This window comes from Drosophila biarmipes, unplaced genomic scaffold (genome assembly GCF_025231255.1).
Source record: "Drosophila biarmipes strain raj3 unplaced genomic scaffold, RU_DBia_V1.1 ptg000015l, whole genome shotgun sequence".
NCBI classification, from domain to species: Eukaryota; Metazoa; Arthropoda; class Insecta; order Diptera; family Drosophilidae; genus Drosophila; species Drosophila biarmipes.
Window position 1 is genome coordinate 1133664 of NW_026114533.1, and position 26113 is coordinate 1159776.

Genomic DNA, 26113 nt, shown 5'->3' on the forward strand with positions numbered 1-26113 from the left:
TGTGGTGAAAGTAAATCTAATTAACTTTTAGTACATTCAATATGGTTACTCATTTTGCTTTAGAAAAAATATCGCCAACACTTAATTTTCTTGTAGACTTATTTTTTTTATGATGCGTCTTTCAACGGGGTGCCACTCCCACTCTAACGCCCAAATATTATATACCAAAATAGCCGGTAGGTGGCTTCTGTCGAGGTTGCCGGAATGCAGAGCCCCTGCTTAGCGCTTATAGCCATTTGGGACATCTCTAATTCATGTTGCTGCAATTATAAAAATTGTAAAGAATAGTACTTTTAGCTTTTATTAACTTACCTTCCAGTATTCCAATGGGCCCTGATTTTAATCAATGTTCATTTTTTCAAAATACTGCCTTATTTGCATTATCAACTTAACATTGCTAGACCTCTGTTTAAGCTCTATGTTTTATTTTACAAAATTGAGGAGAGAAGATTTCGGTTTTGGTGGTTCCGGTGGTTGGGTGGTTAAAATGGGTTCCTTGTTGGTATGGGGTAGAATAGAAAGTGTTTTTTCTAGCAAAGATACGGCTTGCTCTGCATTAAAGGGGGACCTGAAACTTTTTGCACCGCCATCCATTTTTAAGGAACCACAACAACACCACAACCACCAGAATCTGAATATTTCTGTCGAAAACTAGAGAAAATTAGTATATATTAAATTTTTTTGTGCGCAAAATATGCGTACCTTCTTGTTCCTTCGAAGTCCAAGTGATGGGAATTTTTTGTAAAACTATCGCGATAGTCTGAAAAATACCGAAGTCGGTGACCAGCGGCCAACCATCGATATTATCGATGGTACTATCGATTTTTTGCAGCTCTAGATGTCACAGGTGCGTACTCTTTCTCGCTGGCCTCGACCGTGTGACCGCGTGGGAAACGCCTTTATTAAATAAAAACTTAAATTTCTCAAAATCTGAAGGCTTTTTGTTTGCCGTTCCGCATTAGTTAATTAGTAAACTATATTCCTTTTCATCGAGTTACCGTGCATGTGGGTACAACGTCTGTGAGAGTTGTACGAATTATTTAAAATTAGCAAAGAAAATGTGTTGCTTGATGTCACGGGCTTATACGCTTTCTCGCTGGCCTCAATAGTGTGAGAGTAAAAGCCATTATTGAAAAGACTTGAATTTCTCGGAAAATAACGGCGTTTCATTGAGTTAATTGGTAAATTTAATTTTCTTTCCAACAAGGTAGCGTGCATGTCGGTACAACGTCTTTAGAGTTGTATGAAGTTGATATATTCAAAGTAATAAAAAGTTTTTATTTTTTAAAATTGTTCTTAAACATTTGTAGTATTAATTTATCATTGTATAAAAAGTGGTTTTTCTTGAAATTTTTTAAAAAACAGTTAAGTGTTTTCTTTTTACTTTTAAAAAGACCATACAGCAGGCAATAATGACCGCAAGTATTAGAAAAATATCCTTGTAAATGTTGTTTATTATAAAAATATTTGTAGGCGCTAGATTTTAAAAATGTTACAAATTATTTTTTCTGGGGATATTATCCATATGAATCGAAAAATTCTGCTAACCTGCGACTATCAAAATATAATGCAATCCAATGAGCTCCTTTCTGATCTGAAGTAGCGGTATTCGCAATTATTAAAGCGGGATACTTTAAAATAGATTTTGGTATCTGGTCCAAAGGAAAGACTCCTTTAAAAATATATCGTTTTTTTTTTGTGATGCTTAGACAGCAAATGTTGAATTTGTAAATTATTTATTTTAAAAAAGCGTTCGAATGTTTCTATGTTTATCAATATCAAGCATGGAATCGTGTTCACAGTATACTAAACAAGTAAGTGCTTCAGTAAGTGATTGCGAAAATCTTCCTTCCTTTCGAGATCAAATTTGAATATACATATGAATTTGATTGATCAGCAGTTAAGTCAAAGGGTAATATAAAACTGTTTGTATCAAACATTTCCTATGTAATTTGCAGTCCACGATCGTAATGTTTTATTCCACATGATCTAAATAGCATATTATAACCTCTGGAGCTTTAAACCTTTTCCGGATTAGAGAAATCAAATTCTAAAGACTGGGAAGAACTTGAAGTCCATTAACCAATAGATTAAAGCGTTGAATTTTGAAATGTTCAAAGTTAAACGGGTCTAAGGTCCGGTTTTCTGAGTATTTACGGTTTTTAACCATACAAAAAGACAGAAAATTTGGTAGCTGACCAATAACTGCGTTATCTATTGATAGTTTATTGTTGCCCGGATAAATTGTAAAAGATTTGACTTCGGCTTTGCTAAATGGGTATAGAGCATTTTTTGTTTGTAGAACATGATGATGAGCCAATAAAATGCTGGGGTTAATTATTATGTGATTCATAAAAAGTTGTGCTTCTAGTATCTTTACATTTGATTCAGTGTCGGTTTCCATTAAATAAAATGCTGTTTTTTCAATATGGAAATTAATTCTTAAATCAACATTATTAACAAGCAGTTTGTTTTGATTAAATATATCTCCATAAATTTTTCCGAATAATTCAACCTTATTATTATTTTGGAATACATTTTTAAGAGTTTCATTCGTGTAGGGATAAACATATTTCCCAGCTGTTATTCTTCCAAAATGTGGGAAATAACCTTGAGAGGCCAAATAACTTCCACAGGCATCACTCCCATAGTTTAACATTTTTTGCAAATACGCTTTATAATGATAATTATTATCACTCTGCGATACCACAATATTATTTAAATAAACTGAGGAACTTCTAAATATTGAAAGTAAATTATTGTTAACTACACCGACAGCATTTCCTTCGATAACGTTGTTATCATTTTTTCTAAGTTGCACTACAAGTCGTAGGTAAACACTTGATAAATCCCGGTACGTTTCCCCATTTCCTACGCAAACAAATTAGATTGAGGAGGCGCCGTCCAAGGAAGCAATTGGATTATATGAGACTTCTTCAGTTCTTAGAATATAACATTGTGAGGGGTGTGGTGAAAGTAAATCTAATTAACTTTTAGTACATTCAATATGGTTACTCATTTTGCTTTAGAAAAAATATCGCCAACACTTAATTTTCTTGTAGACTTATTTTTTTTATGATGCGTCTTTCAACGGGGTGCCACTCCCACTCTAACGCCCAAATATTATATACCAAAATAGCCGGTAGGTGGCTTCTGTCGAGGTTGCCGGAATGCAGAGCCCCTGCTTAGCGCTTATAGCCATTTGGGACATCTCTAATTCATGTTGCTGCAATTATAAAAATTGTAAAGAATAGTACTTTTAGCTTTTATTAACTTACCTTCCAGTATTCCAATGGGCCCTGATTTTAATCAATGTTCATTTTTTCAAAATACTGCCTTATTTGCATTATCAACTTAACATTGCTAGACCTCTGTTTAAGCTCTATGTTTTATTTTACAAAATTGAGGAGAGAAGATTTCGGTTTTGGTGGTTCCGGTGGTTGGGTGGTTAAAATGGGTTCCTTGTTGGTATGGGGTAGAATAGAAAGTGTTTTTTCTAGCAAAGATACGGCTTGCTCTGCATTAAAGGGGGACCTGAAACTTTTTGCACCGCCATCCATTTTTAAGGAACCACAACAACACCACAACCACCAGAATCTGAATATTTCTGTCGAAAACTAGAGAAAATTAGTATATATTAAATTTTTTTTGTGCGCAAAATATGCGTACCTTCTTGTTCCTTCGAAGTCCAAGTGATGGGAATTTTTTGTAAAACTATCGCGATAGTCTGAAAAATACCGAAGTCGGTGACCAGCGGCCAACCATCGATATTATCGATGGTACTATCGATTTTTTGCAGCTCTAGATGTCACAGGTGCGTACTCTTTCTCGCTGGCCTCGACCGTGTGACCGCGTGGGAAACGCCTTTATTAAATAAAAACTTAAATTTCTCAAAATCTGAAGGCTTTTTGTTTGCCGTTCCGCATTAGTTAATTAGTAAACTATATTCCTTTCCATCGAGTTACCGTGCATGTGGGTACAACGTCTGTGAGAGTTGTACGAATTATTTAAAATTAGCAAAGAAAATGTGTTGCTTGATGTCACGGGCTTATACGCTTTCTCGCTGGCCTCAATAGTGTGAGAGTAAAAGCCATTATTGAAAAGACTTGAATTTCTCGGAAAATAACGGCGTTTCATTGAGTTAATTGGTAAATTTAATTTTCTTTCCAACAAGGTAGCGTGCATGTCGGTACAACGTCTTTAGAGTTGTATGAAGTTGATATATTCAAAGTAATAAAAAGTTTTTATTTTTTAAAATTGTTCTTAAACATTTGTAGTATTAATTTATCATTGTATAAAAAGTGGTTTTTCTTGAAATTTTTTAAAAAACAGTTAAGTGTTTTCTTTTTACTTTTAAAAAGACCATACAGCAGGCAATAATGACCGCAAGTATTAGAAAAATATCCTTGTAAATGTTGTTTATTATAAAAATATTTGTAGGCGCTAGATTTTAAAAATGTTACAAATTATTTTTTCTGGGGATATTATCCATATGAATCGAAAAATTCTGCTAACCTGCGACTATCAAAATATAATGCAATCCAATGAGCTCCTTTCTGATCTGAAGTAGCGGTATTCGCAATTATTAAAGCGGGATACTTTAAAATAGATTTTGGTATCTGGTCCAAAGGAAAGACTCCTTTAAAAATATATCGTTTTTTTTTTTGTGATGCTTAGACAGCAAATGTTGAATTTGTAAATTATTTATTTTAAAAAAGCGTTCGAATGTTTCTATGTTTATCAATATCAAGCATGGAATCGTGTTCACAGTATACTAAACAAGTAAGTGCTTCAGTAAGTGATTGCGAAAATCTTCCTTCCTTTCGAGATCAAATTTGAATATACATATGAATTTGATTGATCAGCAGTTAAGTCAAAGGGTAATATAAAACTGTTTGTATCAAACATTTCCTATGTAATTTGCAGTCCACGATCGTAATGTTTTATTCCACATGATCTAAATAGCATATTATAACCTCTGGAGCTTTAAACCTTTTCCGGATTAGAGAAATCAAATTCTAAAGACTGGGAAGAACTTGAAGTCCATTAACCAATAGATTAAAGCGTTGAATTTTGAAATGTTCAAAGTTAAACGGGTCTAAGGTCCGGTTTTCTGAGTATTTACGGTTTTTAACCATACAAAAAGACAGAAAATTTGGTAGCTGACCAATAACTGCGTTATCTATTGATAGTTTATTGTTGCCCGGATAAATTGTAAAAGATTTGACTTCGGCTTTGCTAAATGGGTATAGAGCATTTTTTGTTTGTAGAACATGATGATGAGCCAATAAAATGCTGGGGTTAATTATTATGTGATTCATAAAAAGTTGTGCTTCTAGTATCTTTACATTTGATTCAGTGTCGGTTTCCATTAAATAAAATGCTGTTTTTTCAATATGGAAATTAATTCTTAAATCAACATTATTAACAAGCAGTTTGTTTTGATTAAATATATCTCCATAAATTTTTCCGAATAATTCAACCTTATTATTATTTTGGAATACATTTTTAAGAGTTTCATTCGTGTAGGGATAAACATATTTCCCAGCTGTTATTCTTCCAAAATGTGGGAAATAACCTTGAGAGGCCAAATAACTTCCACAGGCATCACTCCCATAGTTTAACATTTTTTGCAAATACGCTTTATAATGATAATTATTATCACTCTGCGATACCACAATATTATTTAAATAAACTGAGGAACTTCTAAATATTGAAAGTAAATTATTGTTAACTACACCGACAGCATTTCCTTCGATAACGTTGTTATCATTTTTTCTAAGTTGCACTACAAGTCGTAGGTAAACACTTGATAAATCCCGGTACGTTTCCCCATTTCCTACGCAAACAAATTAGATTGAGGAGGCGCCGTCCAAGGAAGCAATTGGATTATATGAGACTTCTTCAGTTCTTAGAATATAACATTGTGAGGGGTGTGGTGAAAGTAAATCTAATTAACTTTTCGTACATTCAATATGGTTACTCATTTTGCTTTAGAAAAAATATCGCCAACACTTAATTTTCTTGTAGACTTATTTTTTTTATGATGCGTCTTTCAACGGGGTGCCACTCCCACTCTAACGCCCAAATATTATATACCAAAATAGCCGGTAGGTGGCTTCTGTCGAGGTTGCCGGAATGCAGAGCCCCTGCTTAGCGCTTATAGCCATTTGGGACATCTCTAATTCATGTTGCTGCAATTATAAAAATTGTAAAGAATAGTACTTTTAGCTTTTATTAACTTACCTTCCAGTATTCCAATGGGCCCTGATTTTAATCAATGTTCATTTTTTCAAAATACTGCCTTATTTGCATTATCAACTTAACATTGCTAGACCTCTGTTTAAGCTCTATGTTTTATTTTACAAAATTGAGGAGAGAAGATTTCGGTTTTGGTGGTTCCGGTGGTTGGGTGGTTAAAATGGGTTCCTTGTTGGTATGGGGTAGAATAGAAAGTGTTTTTTCTAGCAAAGATACGGCTTGCTCTGCATTAAAGGGGGACCTGAAACTTTTTGCACCGCCATCCATTTTTAAGGAACCACAACAACACCACAACCACCAGAATCTGAATATTTCTGTCGAAAACTAGAGAAAATTAGTATATATTAAATTTTTTTGTGCGCAAAATATGCGTACCTTCTTGTTCCTTCGAAGTTCAAGTGATGGGAATTTTTTGTAAAACTATCGTGATAGTCTGAAAAATACCGAAGTCGGTGACCAGTGGCCAACCATCGATATTATCGATGGTACTATCGATTTTTTGCAGCTCTAGATGTCACAGGTGCGTACTCTTTCTCGCTGGCCTCGACCGTGTGACCGCGTGGGAAACGCCTTTATTAAATAAAAACTTAAATTTCTCAAAATCTGAAGGCTTTTTGTTTGCCATTCCGCATTAGTTAATTAGTAAACTATATTCCTTTCCATCGAGTTACCGTCCATGTGGGTACAAAGTCTGTGAGAGTTGTACGAATTATTTAAAATTAGCAAAGAAAATGTGTTGCTTGATGTCACGGGCTTATACGCTTTCTCGCTGGCCTCAATAGTGTGAGAGTAAAAGCCATTATTGAAAAGACTTGAATTTCTCAGAAAATAACGGCGTTTCATTGAGTTAATTGGTAAATTTAATTTTCTTTCCAACAAGGTCGGTACAACGTCTTTAGAGTTGTATGAAGTTGATATATTCAAAGTAATAAACAGTTTTTATTTTTTTAAAATTGTTCTTAAACATTTGTAGTATTAATTTATCATTGTATAAAATATCGTTTTTCTTGAAATTTTTTAAAAAACAGTTAAGTGTTTTCTTTTTACTTTTAAAAAGACCATACAGCAGACAATAATGACCGCAAGTATTAGAAAAATATCCTTGTAGTTGTTGTTTATTATAAAAATATTTATAGGCGTTAGATTTTAAAAATGTTACAAATTATTTTTTCTGGGGATATTATCCATATGACTCGAAAAATTCTGCTAACCTGCGACTATCAAAATATAATGCAATCCAATGAGTTCATTTCTGATCTGAAGTAGCTTTATTCGCAATTATTAAGGTCCGAAGGAAAGACTCCTTTAAAAATGGATCGTTTTTTTTTTTATGCTTAGAAAACAAATGTTGAAGTTGTAAGGTATTCAATTTAAAAAAGCGTTCGAATGTTTCTATGTTTATCAATATCAAGCATGGAATCGTATTCACAGTATACTGTGAAAAGTTCTGCTGACCTTCGACTATAAAAATAGAATGCAATCCAATGAGTTCCTTTCTGATCTGAAGTATCGGTGTTCACAATTATTAAAGCGGGTTACTTTGAAATAGATTTCGGTAACTGGTCCGAAGGAAAGACTCCTTTAAAAATAGATCGTGTTTTTGAATGCTTAGAAAGCAAATTTTGAACTTGTAAAGTATTTATTTTAAAAAAGCGTTCGAATATTTCTATGTTTATTAATATCAAGCATGGAATCGTGTTCACAGTATACTAAACAAGTAAGTGCTTCAGTAATTGATTGCGAAAATCTTCCTTCCTTGCGAGATCAAATTTGAATATACAGTTGAATTTGATTGATCAGCAGTTAAGTCAAAGGGTAATATAAAACTGTTTGTATCAAACATATCCTATGTAATTTGCAGTCCACGATCGTAATGTTTTATTCCACATGATCTAAATAGCATATTATAACCTCTGAAGCTTTAAACCTTTTCCGGGTTAGAGAAATCAAATTCTAAAGACTGGGAAGAACTTGAACTCCATTAACCAATAGATTAAAGCGTTGAATTTTGAAATGTTCAAAGTTAAACGGGTCTAAGCTCCGGTTTTCTGAGTATAAACGGTTTTTAACCATACAAAAAGACAGAAAATTTGGTAGCTGACCAATAACTGCGTTATCTATTGATAGTTTATTGTTGCCCGGATAAATTGTAAAAGATTTGACTTCGCCTTTGCTAAATGGGTATAGAGCATTTTTTGTTTGTAGAACATGATGATTCATAAAAAGTTGTGCTTCTAGTATCTTTAAATCAACATTATTAACAATCAGTTTGTTTTGATTAAATATATCTCCATAAATTTTTCCGAATAATTCAACCTTATTATTATTTTGGAATACATTTTTAAGAGTTTCATTCGTGTTGGGATAAACATATTTCCCAGCTGTTATTGTTCCAAAATGTGGGAAATAACCTTGAGAGGCCAAATAACTTCCACAGGCATCACTCCCATAGTTTAAAATTTTTTGCAAGTACGCTTTATAATGATAATTATTATCACTCTGCGATACCACAATATTATTTAAATAAACTGAGGAACTTCTAAATATTGAAAGTAAATTATTGTTTACTACACCGACAGCATTTCCTTCGATAACGTTGTTATCATTTTTTCTAAGTTGCACTACAAGTCGTAGGTAAACACTTGATAAATCTCGGTATGTTTCCCCATTTCCTACGCAAACAAATTAGATTGAGGAGGCGCCGTCCAAGGAAGTAATTGTATTACTTCAGTTCTTAGAATATAACTTTGTGTGGGGTGTGGTGAAAACAAATCTAATTAACTTTTCATACATTCGATATGGTTACTCATTTTGCTTTAATATCGCCAACACTTCTTTTTTTTATGATGCGTCTTTCAACGAGGTGCCACTCCCACTCTAACGCCCAGAATCCGCGAAAATCAGTAGCGCCTAGTTTTTAAAATGGAACAAAAATTTTAACTTAAATATATGGGCCCAAAAAATGTCTTCCGCCCAAATATTATATACCAAAATAGCCGGTAGGTGGCGCTTTACAATATTTCTTTGCTGCTTATATATCTCTATTTTATTTTAGTAACGGGTATCTGAAAGTCGAGCCACTCGACTATAGCGTTCTTCCTTGTATTCTTCTGCTGTAAAGCGATTATCTGATTTTATGATGTCGGTTTACCGTGCATGTTTCTACAACCTCTGTCAGGGGAGCAATAAATAAAATTGTGGGGACCCGAAATAGATATTAAATATACTTTTAAAAGTCGTTAAAAGTGTTTGCAAACTATCCAGATCGATATATATTTTCATTCTAAACAATTTTGCATTTTAATTCGGTTTCAAGAAGCCGAGAAAATCAAAAATAATAATTGGACCCATGTTTCATATTCCAACGTTACACAATCGACACTAAGTGCCCGACGCTATTTTGACGCACATATTCAATTTTTACAACATGAATGACACAATGAAGAGATCATATCACCACATGCAAGCGTTTTCTTAGAAAAAATAATGTTTGATGTCACTAGAGCTGCAAAAACATCGATGGTAGCCCCATTGATATTTTTAATAGTTTGCGGACTAAACTTCGATACTATCGCGATACTATCGCTCATATATAAACATTAGGGGTATTCATGTAAAACCAACATACTTAAAATAATTTTTTAAGGGAATACCCCTAATATACTGCTTTTACATGAATACTATAAACTATATTCCTTTCCATCGAGTTACCGTGCATGTGGGTACAACGTCTGTGAGAGTTGTACGAATTATTTAAAATTAGCAAAGAAAATGTGTGGCTTGATGTCACGGGTTTACAGAGAGTAAAAGCCATTATTGAAAGGACTTGAATTTCTCGGAAAATTACGGCGTTTTATTGAGTTAATTGGTAAATTTAATTTTCTTTCCAACAAGGTACCGTCTTTAGAGTTGTATGAAGTTGATATATTCAAAGTTTGTATAGAACTACAAACTTTGCCCCTGCCGGCACTGAAAGAAAAAGCCCTTGGTCTTATGATTAAATATTATAAGTTGAACAAACAAATTGCCCCAAAACCACAAATAAAATAAATTAATTTTACTTAATAAACAGTTTTTATTTTTTAAAATGGTTCTTAAACATTTGTAGTATTAATTTATCACTGTATAAAAAGTCGTTTTTCTTAAAAATTTTTTAAAAAACAGTTTAGTGTTTTCTTTTTACTTTTAAAAAGACCATACAGCAGGCAATAATGACCGCAAGTATTAGAAAAATATCCTTGTAGTTGTTGTTTATTATAAAAATATTTATAGGCGTTAGATTTTAAAAATGTTACAAATTATTTTTTCTGGGGATATTATCCATATGAATCGAAAAATTCTGCTAACCTGCGACTATCAAAATATAATGCAATCCAATGAGTTCCTTTCTGATCTGAAGTAGCGGTGTTCGCAATTATTAAAGCGGGATACTTTAAAATAGGTTTTGGTAACTGGTCCGAAGGAAAGACTCCTTTAAAAACAGATCGTTTTTTTTTGTAATGCTTAGAAAGTAAATGTTGAATTTGTAAAGTATTCAATTTAAAAAAGCGTTCGAATATTTCTAGGTTTATCAATATCAAGCATGGAATCGTATTCACAGTATACTGTGAAAAATTCTGCTGACCTTCGACGATAAAAATAGAATGCAATCCAATGAGTTCCTTTCGGATCTGAAGTATCGGTGTTCACAATTATTAAAGCGGGTTACTTAAAAATAGATTTCGGAAACTGGTCCGAAGGAAAGACTCCTTTAAAAATAGATCGTGTTTTTGAATGCTTAGAAAGCAAATTTTGAATTTTAAAAAAGCGTTCGAATGTTTCTATGTTTATCAATATCAAGAATGCAACGTATTCACAGTATACTGTGAAAAATTCTGCTGACCTTCGACTATAAAAATAGAATGCAATCCAATGAGTTCCTTTTTGATCTGAAGTATCGGTGTTCACAATTATTAAAGCGGGTTACTTTAAAAATAGATTTCGGTAATTGTTCCGAAGGAAAGACTCCTTTAAAAATAGATCGTGTTTTTGAATGCTTAGAAAGCAAATTTTGAATTTGTAAAGTATTTATTTTAAAAAAGCGTTCGAATATTTTTATGTTTATCAATATCAAGCATGGAATCGTGTTCACAGTATACTAAACAAGTAAGTTCTTCAGTAAGTGATTGCGAAAATCTTCCTTCCTTGCGAAATCAAATTTGAATATACATATGAATTTGATTGATCAGCAGTTAAGTCAAAGGGTAATATAAAACTGTTTGTATCAAACATTTCCTATGTAATTTGGAGTCCACGATCGTAATATTTTATTCCACATGATCTAAATAGCATATTATAACCTCTGGAGCTTTAAACCTTTTCCGGGTTAGAGAAATCAAATTCTAAAGACTAGGAAGAACTTGAACTCCATTAACAAATAGATTTAAGCGTTGAATTTTGAAATGTTCAAAGTTAATCGGGTCTAAGGTCCGGTTTTCTGAGTATAAACGGTTTTTAACCATACAAAAAGACAGAAAATTTGGTAGCTGACCAATAACTGCGTTATCTATTGATAGTTTATTGTTGCCCGGATAAATTGCTAAATGGGTATAGAGAATTTTTTGTTTGTAGAACATGATGATGAGCCAATAAAATGCTGCGATTTATTATTATGTGATTCATAAAAGGTTGTGCTTCTAGTATCTTTACATTTGATTCAATGTCGGTTTCCATTAAATAAAATGGTGTTTTTTCAATATGGAAATTAATTCTTAAATCAACATTATTATTTCCCAGCTGTTATTCTTCCAAAATGTGGGAAATAACCTTGAGAGGCCAAATAACTTCCACAGGCATCACTCCCATAGTTTAAAATTTTTTGCAAGTACGCTTTATAATGATAATTATTATCACTCTGCGATACCACAATATTATTTAAATAAACTGAGGAACTTCTAAATATTGAAAGTAAATTATTGTTTACTACACCGACAGCATTTCCTTCGATAACGTTGTTATCATTTTTTCTAAGTTGCACTACAAGTCGTAGGTAAACACTTGATAAATCTCGGTACGTTTCCCCATTTCCTACGCAAACAAATACGATTGAGGAGGCGCCGTCAAAGGAAGTAATTGATTATATGAGACTTCTTCAGTTCTTAGAATATAACTTTGTGTGGGGTGTGGTGAAAACAAATCCAATTAACTTTTCATACATTCGATATGGTTACTGATTTTGCTTTAGAAAAAATATCGCCAACACTTAATTTTCTTGTAGACTTATTTTTTTTATGATGCGTCTTTCAACGAGGTGCCACTCCCACTCTAACGCCCAGAATCCGCGAAAATCAGTAGCGCCTAGTTTTTAAAATGGAACAAAAATTTTAACTTAAATATATGGGCCCAAAAAATGTCTTCCGCCCAAATATTATATACCAAAATAGCCGGTAGGTGGCTCTTTACAATATTTCTTTGCTGCTTATATATCTCTATTTTATTTTAGTAACGGGTATCTGAAAGTCGAGCCACTCGACTATAGCGTTCTTCCTTGTTTTCTTCTGCTGTAAAGCGATTATCTTATTTTATGATGTCGGTTTACCGTGCATGTTTCTGCAACCTCTGTCAGTGCTCCCCTGATAAATAAAATTGTGGGGACCGGAAATAGATATTAAATATACTTTTAAAAGTCGTTAAAAGTGTTTGCAAACTATCCAGATAGATATATATTTTCATTCTAAACAATTTTGCATTTTAATTCGGTTCCAAGAAGCCGAGAAAATCAAAAATAATAATTGGACCCATGTTTCATATTCCAACGCTACATAATCGACACTAAGTGCCCGACGCTATTTTGACGCACATATTCAATTTTTACAACATGAATGACACAATGAAGAAATCATATCACCACATGCAAGCGATGGTAGCCCCATCGATAGTTTTAATAGTTTGCGGACTAAACTTCAATACTATCGCGATACTATCGCTCAAATATAAACATTAGGGGTATTCATGTAAAACCAACATACTTAAAATAATTTTTTAAGGGAATACCCCCATTATACTGATTTTACATGAATACCCCTGTTTTAATTAAAAACGCATTCAGTTTAAATTCAAACGAGATCTTCTTATTTCATATTTGGCAGGAGAAATTATATTATATTTCTTTGGTTAAAAACCAATTTTTGTTAACAAATAACAATTTGTGGACGGTTTTTCACTTTAGGGACGCCCGTCGGTCACAGATTGTTAGGCCCGCTTTGGAAAACATCCATTCCGATTCTGTCGAGGTTGCCGGAATGCAGAGCCCCTGCTTAGGGCTTATAGCCAGTTGGGCCATTTCTAATTCATGTTGCTGCAATTATAAAAATTTTAAAGAATAGTACTTTTAGCTTTTATTAACTTACCTTCGAGTACTCCAATGGGTCCTGATTCTAATCAATGTTCATTTTTTCAAAATACTGCCTTATTTGAATTATCAACTTAACTTTGCTAGACCTCTGTTTAAGCTCTATGTTTTGTTTTACAAAATTGAGGAGCGAAGATTTCGGTTTTGGTGGTTGGGTGGTTAAAATGGGTTCCTTGTTGGTATGGGGTAGAGAAGAAAGTGTTTTTTCTAGCAAAGATACGGCTTGCTCTGCATTAAAGGGAGACCTGAAACTTTTTGCACCGCCATCCATTTTTAAGGAACCACAACAACACCACAACCACCAAAATCTGAATATTTCTGTCGAAAACTAGAGAAAATTAGTATATATTAAAATGGTTTTGTGCGCAAAATATGCGTACCTTCTTGTTCCTTCGAAGTCCAAGTGATGGGAATTTTTTGTAAAACTATCGTGATAGTCTGAAAAATACCGAAGTCGGTGACCAGCGGCCAACCATCGATATTATCGATGGTACTATCGATTTTTTGCAGCTCTAGATGTCACAGGTGCGTACTCTTTCTCGCTGGCCTCGACCGTGTGACCGCGTGGGAAACGCCTTTGTTAAATAAAAACTTAAATTTCTCAAAATCTGAAGGCTTTTTCTTTGCCGTTCCGCATTAGTTAATTAGTAAACTGTATTCCTTTCCATCGAGTTACCGTGCATGTGGGTACAACGTCTGTGAGAGTTGTACGAATTATTTAAATTTAGCAAAGAAAATGTGTTGCTTGATGTCACGGGTTTATACGCTTTCTCGCTGGCCTCAATAGTGTGAGCCCGTGTAAAAGCCATTATTGAAAGGACTTGAATTTCTCGGAAAATTACGGCGTTTCATTGAATTAATTGGTAAATTTAATTTTCTTTCCAACAAGGTACCGCGCATGTCGATACAACGTCTTTAGAGTTGTATGAAGTTGATATATTCAAAGTTTGGATAGTACTACAAACTTTGCCCCTGGAGCGACGATGATGCTTCATCTGGACCCGATACATGCCAGTGTCATATGTTGCCGGCACTGAAAGAAGAAGCCCTTGGTCTTATGATTAAATATTATAAGTTGAACAAACAAATTGCCCGAAAACCATAAATAAAATAAATTAATTGTACTCAATAAACAGTTTTTATTTTTTTAAATGGTTCTTAAACATTTGTAGTATTAATTTATCACTGTATAAAAAGTCGTTTTTCTTGAAATTTTTTAAAAAACAGTTAAGTGTTTTCTTTTTACTTTTAAAAAGACCATACAGCAGGCAAGTATTAGAAAAATATCCTTGTAGTTGTTGTTTATTATAAAAATATTTATAGGCGTTCGATTTTAAAAATGTTAAAAATTATTTTTTTCTGGGGATATTATCCATATGAATCGAAAAATTCTGCTAACCTGCGACTATCAAAATATAATGCAATCCAATGAGTTCCTTTCTGATCTGAAGTAGCGGTGTTCGCAATTATTAAAGCGGGATATTTTAAAATAGGTTTCGGTAACTGGTCCGAAGGAAAGACTCCTTTAAAAATAGATCGTTTTTTTTTTTTGATGCTTAGAAAGCAAATGTTGAATTTGTAAAGTATTCAATTTAAAAAAGCGTTCGAATGTTTCTATGTTTATCAATATCAATCATGGAATAGTATTCACAGTATACTGTGAAAAATTCTGCTGACCTTCGACTATAAAAATTGAATGCAATCCAATGAGTTCCTTTCTGATCTGAAGTATCGGTGTTCACAATTATTAAAGCGGGATACTTTGAAATAGATTTTGGTAACTGGTCCGAAGGAAAGACTCCTTTAAAAATAGATCATGTTTTTGAATGCTTAGAAAGCAAATTTTGAATTTGTAAAGTATTTATTTTAAAAAAGCGTTCGAATATTTCTATGTTTATCAATATCAAGCATGGTATCGTGTTCACAGTATACTAAACAAGTAAGTGCTTCAGTAAGTGATTGCGAAAATCTTCCTTCCTTTCGAGATCAAATTTGAATATACAGTTGAATTTGATTGATCAGCAGTTAAGTCAAAGGGTAATATAAAACTGTTTGTATCAAACATTTCCTATGTAATTTGCAGTCCACGATCGTAATGTTTTATTCCACATGATCTAAATAGCATATTATAACCTCTGGAGCTTTAAACCTTTTCCGGGTTAGAGAAATCAAATTCTAAAGACTGGAAGGAACTTGAACTCCATTAACCAATAGATTAAAGCGTTGAATTTTGAAATGTTCAAAGTTAAACGGGTCTAAGGTCCGGTTTTCTGAGTATAAACGGTTTTTAGCCATACAAAAAGACAGAAAATTTGGTAGCTGACCAATAACTGCGTTATCTATTGATAGTTTATTGTTGCCCGGATAAATTGTAAAAGATTTGACTTCGTCTTTGCTAAATGGGTATAGAGCATATTTTGTTTGTAGAACATGATGATGAGCCAATAAAATTGCTGGGGTTAATTATTATGTGATTCATAAAAAGTTGTGCTTCTAGTATCTTTACTTTTGATTCAGTGTCGGTTTCCCTTAAATAAAATGCTGTTTTTTCAATATGGAAATTAATTTTTAAATCAACATTATTAACAAGCAGTTTGTTTGGATTAAATATATCTCCATGTATTTTTCCGATTAATTCAACCTTATTATTATATTGGAGTACATTTATAAAAGTTTCATTCGTGTTGGGATAAACATATTTCCCAGCTGTTATTCTTCCAAAATGTGGGAAATAACCTTGAGAGGCCAAATAACTTCCACAGGCATCACTCCCATAGTTTAAAATTTTTTGCAAGTACGCTTTATAATGATAATTATTATCACTCTGCGATACCACAATATTATTTAAATAAACTGAGGAACTTCTAAATATGGAAAGTAAATGTGTAAATTGTTTACTACACCGACAGCATTTCCTTCGATAACGTTGTTATCATTTTTTCTAAGTTGCACTACAAGTCGTAGGTAAACACTTGATAAATCCCGGTACGTTTCCCCATTTCCTACGCAAACAAATTAGATTGAGGAGGCGCCGTCCAAGGAAGCAATTGGATTATATGAGACTTCTTCAGTTCTTAGAATATAACTTTGTGAGGGAAGTGGTGAAAACTAACCCAATTAACTTTTCATACATTCGATATGGTTACTCATTTTGCTTTAGAAAAAATATCGCCAACACTTAATTTTCTTGTAGACTTATTTATTTTATGATGCGTCTTTCAACGGGGTGCCACTCCCACTCTAACGCCCAAATATTATATACCAAAATAGCCGGTAGGTGGCTCTTTACAATATTTCTTTGCTGCTTATATATCTGTATTTTATTTAAGTAACGGGTATCTGAAAGTCGAGGCACTCGACTATAGCGTTCTTCCTTGTTTTCTTCTGCTGTAAAGCGATTATCTTATTTTATGATGTCGGTTTACCGTGCATGTTTCTACAACCTCTGTCAGGGGAGCAATAAATAAAATTGTGGGGACCCGAAATAGATATTAAATATACTTTTAAAAGTCGTTAAAAGTGTTTGCAAACTATCCAGATCGATATATATTTTCATTCTAAACAATTTTGCATTTTAATTCGGTTCCAAGAAGCCGAGAAAATCAAAAATAATAATTGGACCCATGTTTCATATTCCAACGCTACATAATCGACACTAAGTGCCCGACGCTATTTTGACGCACATATTAAATTTTTACAACATGAATGACACAATGAAGAAATCATATCACCACATGCAAGCGTTTTCTTAGAAAAAATAATGTTTAATGTCACTAGAGCTGCAAAAACATCGATGGTAGCCCCATCGATAGTTTTAATAGAGTGCGGATTCGATACTATCGCGATACTATTGCTCAAATATAAACAATAGGGGTATTCATGTAAAACCAACATACTTAAAATAATTTTTTAAGGGAATACTATTTTAAAGAATAGTACTTTTAGCTTTTATTAACTTACCTTCCAGTACTCCAATGGGTCCTGATTCTAATCAATGTTCATTTTTTCAAAATACTGCCTTATTTGAATTATCAACTTAACTTTGCTAGACCTCTGTTTAAGCTCTATGTTTTGTTTTACAAAATTGAGGAGCGAAGATTTCGGTTTTGGTGGTTCCGGTGGTTGGGTGGCTAAAATGGGTTCCTTGTTGGTATGGGGTAGAGAAGAAAGTGTTTTTTCTAGCAAAGATCCGGCTTGCTCTGCATTAAAGGGGGACCTGAAACTTTTTGCACCGCCATCCATTTTTAAGGAACCACAACAACACCACAACCACCAGAATCTGAATATTTCTGTCGAAAACTAGAGAAAATTAGTATATATTAAATTTTTTTGTGCGCAAAATATGCGTACCTTTTTGTTCCTTCGAAGTCCAAGTGATGGGAATTTTTTGTAAAGCTATCGTGATAGTCTAAAAATACCGAAGTCGGTGACCGGCGGCCAACCATCGATGTTATCGATGGTACTATCGATTTTTTGCAGCTCTAGATGTCACAGGTGCGTACTCTTTCTCGCTGGCCTCGACCGTGTGACCGCGTGGGAAACGCCTTTATTAAATAAAAACTTAAATTTCTCAAAATCTGAAGGCTTTTTGTTTGCCGTTCCGCATTAGTTAAATAGTAAACTATATTCCTATGGGTACAACGTCTGTGAGAGTTGTATGAATTATTTAAAATTAGCAAAGAAAATGTGTTGCTTGATGTCACGGGTTTATACGCTTTCTCGCTGGATTCAATAGTGTCAGCGCGTGTAAAAGCCATTATTGAAAGGACTTGAATTTCTCGGAAAATTACGGCGTTTCATTGAAATAATTGGTAAATTTTATTTTCTTTCCAACAAGGTACCGTGCATGTCGATACAACGTCCTTAGAGTTGTATGAAGTTGATATATTCAAAGTTTGGATAGTACTAAAAACTTTGCCCCTGGAGCGACACAAATTGCCCCAAAACCATAAATAAAATAAATTAATTTTACTCAATAAACAGTTTTTATTTTTTTAAATGTACTGTATAAAAAGTCGTTTTTCTTGAAATTTTTTAAAAAACAGTTAAGTGTTTTCTTTTTACTTTTAAAAAGACCATACAGCAGGCAATAATGACCGCAAGTATTAGAAAAATATCTTTGTAGTTGTTGTTTATTATAAAAATATTTATAGGCGTTAGATTTTAAAAATGTTACAAATTATATTTTCTGGGGATATTATCCATATGAATCGAAAAATTCTGCTAACCTGCGACTATCAAAATATAATGCAATCCAATGAGTTCCTTTCTGATCTGAAGTAGCGGTGTTCGCAATTATTAAAGCATGTGCGAAGGAAAGACTCCTTTAAAAATAGATCGTTTTTTTTGTGATGCTTAGAAAGAAAATGTTGAATTTGTAAAGTATTCAATTTAAAAAAGCGTTCGAATGTTTCTATGTTTATCAATATCAAGCATGGAATCGTATTCACAGTATACTGTGAAAAATTCTGCTGACCTTCGACTATAAAAATAGAATGCAATCCAATGAGTTCCTTTCTGATCTGAAGTATCGGTGTTCACAATTATTAAAGCGGGATACTTTGAAATAGATTTCGGTAACTGGTCCGAAGGAAAGACTCCTTTAAAAATAGATCGTGTTTTTGAATGCTTAGAAAGCAAATTTTGAATTTGTAAAGTATTTATTTTAAAAAAGCGTTCGAATATTTCTATGTTTATCAATACTATACTAAACAAGTAAGTGCTTCATGAAGTGATTGCGAAAATCTTCCTTCCTTGCGAGATCAAATTTGAATATACAGTTCAATTTGATTGATCAGCAGTTGAGTCAAAGGGTAATATAAAACTGTTTGTATCAAACATTTCCTATGTAATTTGCAGTCCACGATCGTAATGTTTTATTCCACATGATCTAAATAGCATATTATAACCTCTGGAGCTTTAAACCTTTTTCGGGTTAGAGAAATCAAATTCTAAAGACTGGGAAGAACTTGAACTCCATTAACCAATAGATTAAAGCGTTGAATTTTGAAATGTTCAAAGTTTAACGGGTCTAAGGTCCGGTTTTCTGAGTATAAACGGTTTTTAACCATACAAAAAGACAGAAAATTTGTAGCTGACCAATAACTGCGTTATCTATTGATAGTTTATTGTTGCCCGGATAAATTGTAAAAGATTTGACTTCGCCTTTGCTAAATGGGTATAGAGCATTTTTTGTTTGTAGAACATGATGATGAGCCAATAAAATTCCTGGAGTTAATAATTATGTGATTCATAAAAAGTTGTGCTTCTAGTATCTTTACATTCGATTCAGTTTCAGTTTCCATTAAAGAAAATGCTGTTTTTTCAATATGGAAATTAATTCTTAAATCAACATTATTAACAAGCAGTTTGTTTTGATTAAATATATCTCCATAAATTTTTCCGAATAATTCAACCTTATTATTATTTTGGAATACATTTTTAAGAGTTTCATTCGTGTTGGGATAAACATATTTCCCAGCTGTTATTCTTCCAAAATGTGGAAAATAACCATGAGAAGCCAATTAACTTCCACAGGCATCACTCACATAGTTTAAAATTTTTTGCAAATACGCTTTATAATGATAATTATTATCACTCTGCGATACCACAATATTATTTAAATAAACTGAGAAACTTCTAAATATTGAAAATAAATTATTGTTGTTATCATTTTTTCTAAGTTGCACTACAAGTCGTAGGTAAACACTTGATAAATCTCGGTACGTTTCCCCATTTCCTACGCAAACAAATTCGATTGAGGAGGCGCCGTCCAAGAAAGTAATTGATTATATGAGACTTCTTCAGTTCTTAGAATATAACTTTGTGTGGGGTGTGGTGAAAACAAATCCAATTAACTTTTCATACATTCGATATGGTTACTCATTTTGCTTTAATATCGCCAACACTTCTTTTTTTTATGATGCGTCTTTCAACGAGGTGCCACACTCACTCTAACGCCCAGAATCCACGAAAATCAGTAGCGCCTAGTTTTTAAAATGGAACAAAAATTTTAACTTAAATATATGGACCCAAAAAATGTCTTCCGCCCAAATATTATATACCAAAATAGCCGGTAGGTGGCTCTTTACAATATTTCTTTGCTGCTTATATATCTCTAATTTATTTTAGTAACGGGTATCTGAAAGTCAAGGCACTCGACTATAGCGTTCTTCCTTGTTTTCTTCTGCTGTAAAGCGATTATCTTATTTTATGATGTCGGTTTACCGTGCATGTTTCTACAACCTCTGTCAGGGGAGCAATAAATAAAATTGTGGGGACCCGAAATAGATATTAAATATACTTTTAAAAGTCGTTAAAAGTGTTTGCAAACTATCCAGATCGATATATATTTTCATTCTAAACAATTTTGCATTTTAATTCGGTTCCAAGAAGCCGAGAAAATCAAAAATAATAATTGGACCCATGTTTCATATTCCAACGCTACATAATCGACACTAAGTGCCCGACGCTATTTTGACGCACATATTAAATTTTTACAACATGAATGACACAATGAAGAAATCATATCACCACATGCAAGCGTTTTCTTAGAAAAAATAATGTTTAATGTCACTAGAGCTGCAAAAACATCGATGGTAGCCCCATCGATAGTTTTAATAGTTTGCGGACTAAACTTCGATACTATCGCGATACTATCGCTCAAATATAAACATTAGGGGTATTCATGTAAAACCAATATACTTAAAATATTTTTTAAGGCAATACCCCTATTATACTGCTTTTACATGAATACCCCTGTTTTAATTAAAAACGCATTCAGTTTAAATTCAAACGAGATCTTTTTATTTCATATTTGTTAGAAGAAATTATATTACATTTCTTTGGTTAAAAACCAATTTTTGTTAACAAATAACAATTTGTGGACGGTTTTTCGCTTTAGGGACGCCCGTCGGTCACAGATTGTTAGGCCCGCTTTGGAAAACATCCATTCCGATTCTGTCGAGGTTGCCGGAATGCAGAGCCCCTGCTTAGCGCTTATAGCCAGTTGGGACATCTCTAATTCATGTTGCTGCAATTATAAAAATTTTAAAGAATAGTACTTTTAGCTTTTATTAACTTACCTTCCAGTACTCCAATGGGTCCTGATTCTAATCAATGTTCATTTTTTCAAAATACTGCCTTATTTGAATTATCAACTTAACTTTGCTAGACCTCTGTTTAAGCTCTATGTTTTGTTTTACAAAATTGAGGAGCGAAGATTTCGGTTTTGGTGGTTCCGGTGGTTGGGTGGTTAAAATGGGTTCCTTGTTGGTATGGGGTAGAGAAGAAAGTGTTTTTTCTAGCAAAGATACGGCTTGCTCTGCATTAAAGGGGGACCTGAAACTTTTTGCACCGCCATTTATTTTTAAGGAACCACAACAACACCACAACCACCAGAATCTGAATATTTCTGTCGAAAACTAGAGAAAATTAGTATATATTAAAATGGTTTTGTGCGCAAAATATGCGTACCTTCTTGTTCCTTCGAAGTCCAAGTGATGGGAATTTTTTGTAAAACTATCGCGATAGTCTGAAAAATACCGAAGTCGGTGACCAGCGGCCAACCATCGATATTATCGATGGTACTATCGATTTTTTGCAGCTCTAGATGTCACAGGTGCGTACTCTTTCTCGCTGGCCTCGACCGTGTGACCGCGTGGGAAACGCCTTTATTAAATAAAAACTTAAATTTCTCAAAATCTGAAGGCTTTTTGTTTGCCGTTCCGCATTAGTTAATTAGTAAACTATATTCCTTTCCATCGAGTTACCGTGCATGTGGGTACAACGTCTGTGAGAGTTGTACGAATTATTTAAAATTAGCAAAGAAAATGTGTTGCTTGATGTCACGGGTTTATACGCTTTCTCGCTGGCCTTAATAGTGTGAGCGCGTGTAAAAGCTATTATTGAAAGGACTTGAATTTCTCGGAAAATTACGGCGTTTCATTGAGTTAATTGGTAAATTTATTTTACTTTCCAACAAGGTACCGTGCATGTCGGTACAACGTCTTTAGAGTTGTATGAAATAATTAAAGTTTTTATAGTAAAAGTTATGGCGACTGGCATCGACCCCGTGTGAAAAGCCTTAATTAAATAGACTTAAATTACTCAAAATTTGTATTCTTATAGTTGGCCCTACGGCATTAATTAATTTGCAATTTAATTTCCTTTCTAAAGAGGTGACGTGCATATTTGTACAACGTTTGTGAGAGTTATAGGAATTAATTAAATTTTGCACAGAAAATATGATGGTTAATGTCACAGGTGCATTCTCTTTCTCGATGGTCACGACATCAACGCGTGGGAAAATCTATAATTAAAAAACTTGAATTTTTTGAAAATTTTTATTGATTTGTTTAGAAGAACGAGTTGGTCAGCGGTCATTTTGTATTGTGTAATCTATACACAGATTCTTGAATTTTGTCTTTGTTCGAAAATATTGGAGGCAAGTGCTCGCCAGCCATTACATGTATACATATGTATGTAACTTTGATACATTATTCGTTTACACTTTTGCCTAACACCTTTTCTGATATTCCAAATAATAGTTCTGTAGGGACAATCGAAAAAAGGGTATCAGCAATACGTGCCTGCCCGAAACGTTTAATTTTTCTAATATTGGGATAAAATTAAAAAAGCATTTTTAAACTGCTGTGTGCAAAGGCTATTATGTAGTTATGTATAGGCGTCGTATCTATGATAAGCCTGAAAGTGTTTCAACAAATTATAGAACATATTAAAATGCAAGAATGTGAAAAATCAATTAATATTTACCCACTACTAACTCGTGTAGATTATTTTGCAGCTAATAAAATTAAATCATCTGTTTATGGCATTTAAGGCACTGGAGTTTTAATTTCTAGTTCAGAAACTGGTAAGTTTTCCGTCCTCCCCTCCCAAGCTGATTAAATGTTTTAAGCAATTTGTCACGTTTTAAACGCTAAGTAGACGCAAACGCTTCCATTATGGAAACGGTAGAACATTTTTCTTGCGATTGTTATGTGTTATAGATCTACTCTAATCAAATTAAACCTATTTCGTATTTGTTTAAGGCGCCCAACTCAATATTGAAATAATACATTGGCGATGGAACTGAAAGGAGAAAACCTATGGTCGATTAGTGATGACTTCCTTTTTGTGGCATGTGGACTCCTTGTATCTGCAGCGCATGCCGGTACGTCTGTGTATATTACATGGAACAAGTACTATTTGCTAAATATACGCTTCAAGGACCGTAAAGATACCTCCAGGAAAAAAATAACTGTGATGCGAATTCCACTGCCTATTTTGGGCGGAAACTATATAAAAAGCGTGCACACTTTGAGGTACAACACGATGCTACTTATGTCGGATGGGGAAGTCTATTTCTTTCGTTCGTTCAAGGCCATGAATTTAATAAAATGTCTTAGTGGAGTCCGCTGCTTAGCTGTCTTGGATGATGGATTTAGCGTGATAAGAGAGGAAGATCAACGCCTGCTTTTACAAATGTATCATGACATCCCCAGCTCCGAAAATGTTGAGTCGACCCTACAATATACGTTCGATATTACTTTTGACGATAAAAACATATTTCAATGCGAGTGGCAGAATGACAATTACACTCTCACTACTTTAAAGGTCACTGAAGACAAAAAACAGTTCGTGCAGAACTTGTTTGGGTTAAAGGAGGTACAACCTCATTACGTTCACATCTTCAGCATAGCTGGACATGTATTTGTTTTAACATTAAATATTACTGGTTTATCAGAGAGTTCACACCAAGATTACCACATTGAGCTACTATGCGTGTACGCATCTCATGTAAGATATATTCGCCTCCTACCAACTGAGAACCTTTGTTTGGTTTTCCTTAGCACTGGTAGTGTTGACATATGGTACGTATCTAGTCTTCTTGCAATAAAACAGAATCAGACTTATCATTCTGGTTCTAAATGGATGGATTATGATGCCACAAGTGACAATGGCGACATATATTACACGGACGGTGATCAGCTGGTGCGACTAAAATTCTTATACAACATTCAGCTTGACAAGTGCTTTGTCCACACCTTGATAAAGCCTGTGACCGGCATTCAGGCCTGCACTTGGGTAGATCATAAAAAAGAATTGGTTTGCCTGAGCGACAATAACATATTTTACTGCATAAGCTTTAACTTACCCATACAGAAAACAGCCATTCGTTTTTTTAAAAATTTGGCAACAGATCTTAAGCCTGAAGCCATTGGGCGATTGCGACACAATGTAGGTGTCTTGCGTTTTGAAAAAAGCCAGCTAAATTTCATTCAGCAAAAGTTACAGAAGGAGTACGTTAAGCAAAATCTAATTTCTGTAAGTAAAGGTATCATCATATTCAGTGCGCCAATTAAAATGTCTGTAGAATTCCAAAGCCATGTACCGATCTTTGACAAGGCGGCCGTGCATCTGAAGCTGGCGCAGGATCACGGCTCTGGCAAAAATTCCATTTATGCCGTGTTTAAGTTTAAACCTAATTACAGTCAGCTCTTATTGCATAGTACTCATTGGAAAGTTTTGATATTACATGACAATCGGGTCCACGCTTTCCTGTTGCCAACAGAAAAACTCGTAAAAAAAAAGTGTCGCATGGTGGTATCTTTCAGAAAACTGAGAAACGAACATCTTCCTTATTTTAAATTAAAGCTGGTGGGTTTCATTAAAGCTCATAGCAAAATGTTTGCTATACTATTACCATTATCAGCAGAAAAAAGTGGATCTACTTATTGTGCTGTATTTAGTGCAAGTTCAGCTGCTGGAAACTTACAATTTAATCAAATGCAGCTATATAAGGAACTATGTGGTCCGAAAGTGAGACAGGCTATTGGGAAAGCAGATTATTTCAAAATTTCACGAATAGCGTCAATATTGCTCTTTTCTAGTTTCGTTAACGAGAACACTCAAGAATTGTACTTTAAAGACGAAAGGCTGCACCACTGTGCAACGAAAAATAATTTATGCGGAACATTGGAAAGTAGAGATGCTTCAGCGATATACTATTTCAAGAAACATATAATATCAAACACGGCAAAACTGGATATAGAAGATTCACTAAAGTATAATGATTTTACTTTTGATAAAATAATGGTATGGATAAAATTAGTTCTAGTTTTATTTAATATTTATTTTGTAACACAAATTTCAGACTGAAACTGAGCTGTTGTACGGTTTGAATTGCTACGACGTTTTGAACAGCAGTACAAAAATGGCTATAAATCCCAGATACTTTGCTATAAGAAATGCTTTTTTTTAGAAAATCAAAAATGCAATACAATAAACAAAAAGTAAATCGTCATTAAGTAATTTTACAAACTCTCGTGCTTATATAGATAATTAAATATACAGAAAATATATTTTGATCTGATTTGCTAAAATTTAACTCATCTGAAAAAAAACTATACATTTTTTGGATATTTTTTTTTTTGGTTTTTCGAATTTCTAAAATGTATT

General features: G+C 33.6%; 1 protein-coding gene and 1 long non-coding RNA gene across 54 annotated transcripts in view; one reads left to right on the top strand and one right to left on the bottom strand.

The window, feature by feature from the left end:
• On the bottom strand, positions 1 to 25532 carry LOC122818572 (uncharacterized). 18 transcript variants are annotated; one of them, XR_007765300.1, is made up of 5 exons: positions 24810 to 24943; positions 22127 to 22321; positions 21827 to 22074; positions 6247 to 6337; positions 4393 to 6194 (listed from the first exon to the last, which is right to left on the bottom strand). It is a non-coding gene; the product is annotated as an uncharacterized LOC122818572 (long non-coding RNA). The 18 variants fall into 18 exon arrangements; XR_007765292.1 differs by lacking the exons at positions 4393 to 6194; positions 6247 to 6337; positions 21827 to 22074; positions 22127 to 22321 and adding exons at positions 1 to 260; positions 313 to 641; positions 703 to 897; XR_007765302.1 differs by lacking the exons at positions 4393 to 6194; positions 6247 to 6337; positions 21827 to 22074; positions 22127 to 22321 and adding exons at positions 1 to 260; positions 313 to 641; positions 3670 to 3864.
• Positions 23378 to 26113, top strand: part of LOC108024369 (uncharacterized) — a 19842-nt gene continuing 17106 nt past the window's right edge. For 10 of the 36 annotated variants that reach the window (XM_050890111.1, XM_050890115.1, XM_050890116.1 and 7 more), the window contains exons 1-2: positions 23378 to 23525; positions 23704 to 24525. In XM_050890111.1, coding sequence (XP_050746068.1) covers positions 23738 to 24525 — 788 coding nt within the window. In that variant the 5' untranslated portion in view covers positions 23378 to 23525; positions 23704 to 23737. Of the gene's footprint in view, positions 23526 to 23549; positions 23626 to 23656; positions 25751 to 25808; positions 26043 to 26113 lie in introns of those variants that run through there. The other 26 variants (XR_007765285.1, XR_007765284.1, XR_007765281.1 and 23 more) reach the window with 15 other exon arrangements.